The sequence below is a fragment of the Condylostylus longicornis genome, unplaced genomic scaffold (genome assembly GCF_029603195.1).
Source record: "Condylostylus longicornis isolate FDR11 unplaced genomic scaffold, ASM2960319v2 ptg000016l, whole genome shotgun sequence".
Classification (NCBI taxonomy): domain Eukaryota; kingdom Metazoa; phylum Arthropoda; class Insecta; order Diptera; family Dolichopodidae; genus Condylostylus; species Condylostylus longicornis.
Window position 1 is genome coordinate 4,524,912 of NW_026577985.1, and position 4,045 is coordinate 4,528,956.

The following is a 4,045-nucleotide window of genomic DNA, read 5'->3' on the forward strand; positions in this document are numbered from 1 at the left end:
AAATTGAATTAAAAACTAACAAACAAATAGCATCAAACACAACCGCATATTGTTTAATGATACACGATCGTTTAATTGAATATAATCCATTAGGAAGCTCAATAAATAAAATTATTTAAATTGTATTGAAAAGTATTTTAAATAAAATTTTTCTTTACTGAAAGATTATTGTTTTTTTGTACACTCAGAAAAAATTTTTATTTACACGGTTTTTATATACTTTTATTACAGTTTTAGTTCTTTTAGTACTTTTATACACTCAGAAAAAAATTTTAAATTTTAAATTAAACAAACTTTTAATGGGAAAACAAAACTAGGGAAACAGAAATTATAAAGAGGCAATTTTAAAGTATAACATAAATGCATAATAATACTGGTATATTAAAATTTATTTTATTATTATTTCTTTTAAAAAGCACAAGTTCTAGTTTACATAACATAATTATGATAAATAAGTCGGTTCATACAGAATGTATGAATCTGTTAAAAATATGATAATAATAGGAAAATAGAAAATTCTATATTGCAAGCAAGTAAATATTACAATATTTTTTTTTATAATATAATTATGATAAAAAACTATTTTTTATCTATGTTATGTTTTATTCTGATTTTATTCTTTTTTACTACTACTCTTAGTAGTAAAAATTTATGTTTTGTTTTTTTTTACTACTGCTCTTTGTAAGTAGTAAAAAAATTAATAGCTGAATGGAAAAAATAAAAATAAAAAGAAAGAATTTGTTGTATTTTATTTTTATTGACAAAACTAAATAAAATTATAAAATATTATTTTGTAAGTTGGGATTATTCTCCTTGTTTTCTTCTTGATCTTCTTCTTCCTGTTCTTCTTCTTCCTCTTTTTCTATTTCTTCTGCTTCCTCTTCCCCAAAGTCTTCTTGTGCCCCATTGAAATCTGTATAAAGAAAAGGAAAAAATTTAATTTATTTTTAAGAAATTAAAAAAAATAATTTTTTCTTACCTTCAGTTTTCTGGATTTGTAGAATTTTCATTCCACGATATTGCTCACGAGTCATGAGCCACGCCTCGTATAAGTCATTCAAATTTTGTAAATATGCTAGATCTATCTGCTCCTCTCCCTCTCTTCGCCGAGCGCGTATCCTTTCCAAGCACTTTCTTGGATTTGATCTGATATAAATAATTAAATGTGGCTTTCTTAGCTCCACTAGTGCATCTAAAAATTTGTACAAATAATGTAAATTATCATACTGAGGGGCAGTCAAGTGCCCCTCTGCTTGAAGCAGATTCGCAAAAATATTGAAGGTGCTGTAGATACTTCTCTCTATTATTTTAAAGGGTTTTCGAACCCTCATGACCGCGATTTGACCGAGCGATATTAGCACCCTTTCATGGAAAAGGTGATCATAAGCGATCTTGTCTTCATAATATCTTTGTAAAATATTTGCGCCTCCTACCTCAAATAGAGGCTCATAATACCTCCAAGCTTCGTTTTCACTAAATAGTGTTCTTATGAGGGTCGATTTCCCCGACCCTATATTGCCTTCAATTATGATTGTAAACGGTTCATTGGCTGGAAAAAAAGAAAATTAAAAAAAAAATATAAAAAAATATAAAAAACACACTTACGGTTTAAAAATGTCCTTCTTTTGATATCCTCTATAGCCCTCCTTACATTCTGTAATTCTTGGGGAACGTGTTCCTCAATAATTGGTTCTGTTATAACATATGATGGGACTGGCATCTTGATGATAATATTCTGAATAAAATTACAGAATTTCACCGGCATTTTATACTATGAAATTGACCACAAACATAAAACAAAGAAGAGCTTTATGTTTGATATTTTTTTAATTAAAAAAGTAAAATTGATATCTCAATTATTTATCATTTTCATATATCATAAACTAAACACCGCAAATTTAAAATGTTTCAAAAATATAAAACAAAAACTGATAATTTAATTATTACTATCGCTTTCGTATATATGTACTTAATCAAAGAATACTTAAAAATGTTATTTAAGAATAGTGTCTTTCAAAATGAAATTTAATTAATTATTTCTTACCAAACTATTATTAAGTTTTCGAAATAAGGAAAAATGGGATTCGAAAATGAAGTTTGGTTCAATTCGGAAATTGAATCTTTTTTTTCATATATTATTCAAGAAGAAATCAATCAATTGGAAAAAAAAAAATCCCTGGATCTCACATGTTACGAAACGATGTTTGAGAGTGACAGTGAAAGTGAAGAAGAAAATTATATAAATAAATTGATATGGAAGGAAGAAGAAAATTTGATAGCGGCATTGAGTGGGAGAAAATCTGAAAATCAAGAAAGGAGGGAGCGCTGCGAGGTTTTCGACGCTGTGAGAGTACTCCGCTGTCTCAAGTGCAAGGGCTTTAATCATAAAGCTAAAGAGTGCAAAAATGATGAAGCGTGTTTTAAATGCTTAGAGCCTCATAGAACCAAAAAGTGCAAAAAAGACGAAATGAAAAAATGCATCAATTGTATAATGGAAAATAAAAGGTTGAATTTAAAATTGGATGAAAACCATGAAACCTTAAGTAAACGTTGCCCTGTTTACTTGAATAAACTTAGCGCTATAAAAAAGAAAATTGGCTACTAGCAACTACAGCAAACAACTCAGGTTAAAACCAACACTACTATCGATTCACATGTAAAGAAGTCTACCGATAATAAATTGAAAATAAGTTCTACTTCCAAAGAATTATTAAACGACCGCAGTATTACGGGCGACAATAATGAGAACAGTTCAAATGATAGTAGCATAATAAAAGTCATTGAAACAAATAAAGATAAAAAAGAAAAAAAGAAAAAGTGCAACAACATATTAAAAATATTACCAAAACTATGGTCTCATAAGAGCAATTTTAGGAATAAAATTTGCAATAACAAAACGTTTCAAATCACTAGCACTAACCACAGCCAATAGTAAAATATTAATAGATCCAATAGAACCGCCAACAGTAAAGTTAACACATGCAATTAAATATTCAAACTGTGTCAAAGGAGAAACTTTAAATCAGGAATGTCAAAAGACTAAAAAAACGTTTGTCGATCCAATAGCTCCGCCAATTGTTAAGTTAACCAAAAAAGCAATAGAAAGTGGCGATGAAATGTATGCTCTCTCAAGATTTAAAGAACATAGAACATATAATAATGTGAGATTGTTTTTATCATATTTTTATAATAATGATGATGTTTGTTATGATGGTATGACGAAGATTAACTTGATAGTTCTAATTGATCAAGAGGCGTTACCAACTGATTATGAGGAATTATGTAAGCTATATTACAAATACCATGAAAAAATAGGAATCTCTAAGGAAAACGTTACAAAGGATCTTAAAGCATATAGACGATATATTGAAAATGGATATAGAGAGTATCTGCAAAAAGTTAGATAAAATTGGCAGAAATATATGACTAGTACACCATCATGATAAGGTCTCCAAAAAAAATAATTAAAATAGGCGACATAAAAATTTTATATTTAAATATATGCAGCATTAGAACTAAAATCGTAGAATTAGAAGCATTGATTACAGACTTGAACAACATTGATATAGTAGTTCTAACAGAGGTGTGGATTTATGAAAATGAAGTGTTTACGTATAACATTCCGGAATTTAATGGATGACACCATTTTTATGTGAAAAATTAAAAATTAGGAGGTCTCTTTATGATGCACATAAAAAAGACCCGAACAACTCTGAAAAGAGAATAAAATATATTAATTACAAAAAAAGTAACAAAACTAATTAAAGAAGCAAAAAACAAACACATTATTATGAATGTTGAAAAAGCAGGAAGTGATTCTAGGAAACTGTGGAAAGTAATAAATAATACAATTAGGAATAAGAGTGATGAAAAAACGGAAAGTATTGCTTACATTGTTAGAGAAAATGGAAGTGCTTAAATAAATACTTCAATGATATAGGTGAATCTATAGTAGCTCAAATCTCGAAAACTGCAGTTACAAACATAAACGCACAAAATAATCATAATAATAAGACCTTGTTTCTAACTCCGGTTACAGAACATG

The 4,045-nt window shown here is 28.2% G+C and overlaps 1 protein-coding gene across 1 annotated transcript; it reads right to left on the minus strand.

Annotated features, from left to right (window-relative positions):
• Window positions 1-776: 776 nt before the first annotated feature.
• Window positions 777-1,720, minus strand: LOC129605891 (deoxynucleoside kinase-like). The gene is made up of 3 exons (XM_055515889.1): window positions 1,606-1,720; window positions 980-1,549; window positions 777-913 (listed from the first exon to the last, which is right to left on the minus strand). Exons 1-3 carry the CDS (start codon window positions 1,718-1,720, stop codon window positions 777-779), a joined length of 822 nt encoding a protein of 273 aa, XP_055371864.1.
• Between the last annotated feature and the right edge of the window lie 2,325 nt (window positions 1,721-4,045).

Coding starts and splice junctions, on each gene's coding strand:
- LOC129605891 (XM_055515889.1), bottom strand. CDS start 1,720: ATGCCAGTCCCATCATATGTTATAACAGAACCAATTATTGAGGAACAC. Junction 1,550..1,605: donor AAGAAGGACATTTTTAAACC/GTAAGTGTGTTT, acceptor CTTTTTTTCCAG/CCAATGAACCGTTTACAATC. Junction 914..979: donor ACAAATCCAGAAAACTGAAG/GTAAGAAAAAAT, acceptor TTCTTTATACAG/ATTTCAATGGGGCACAAGAA.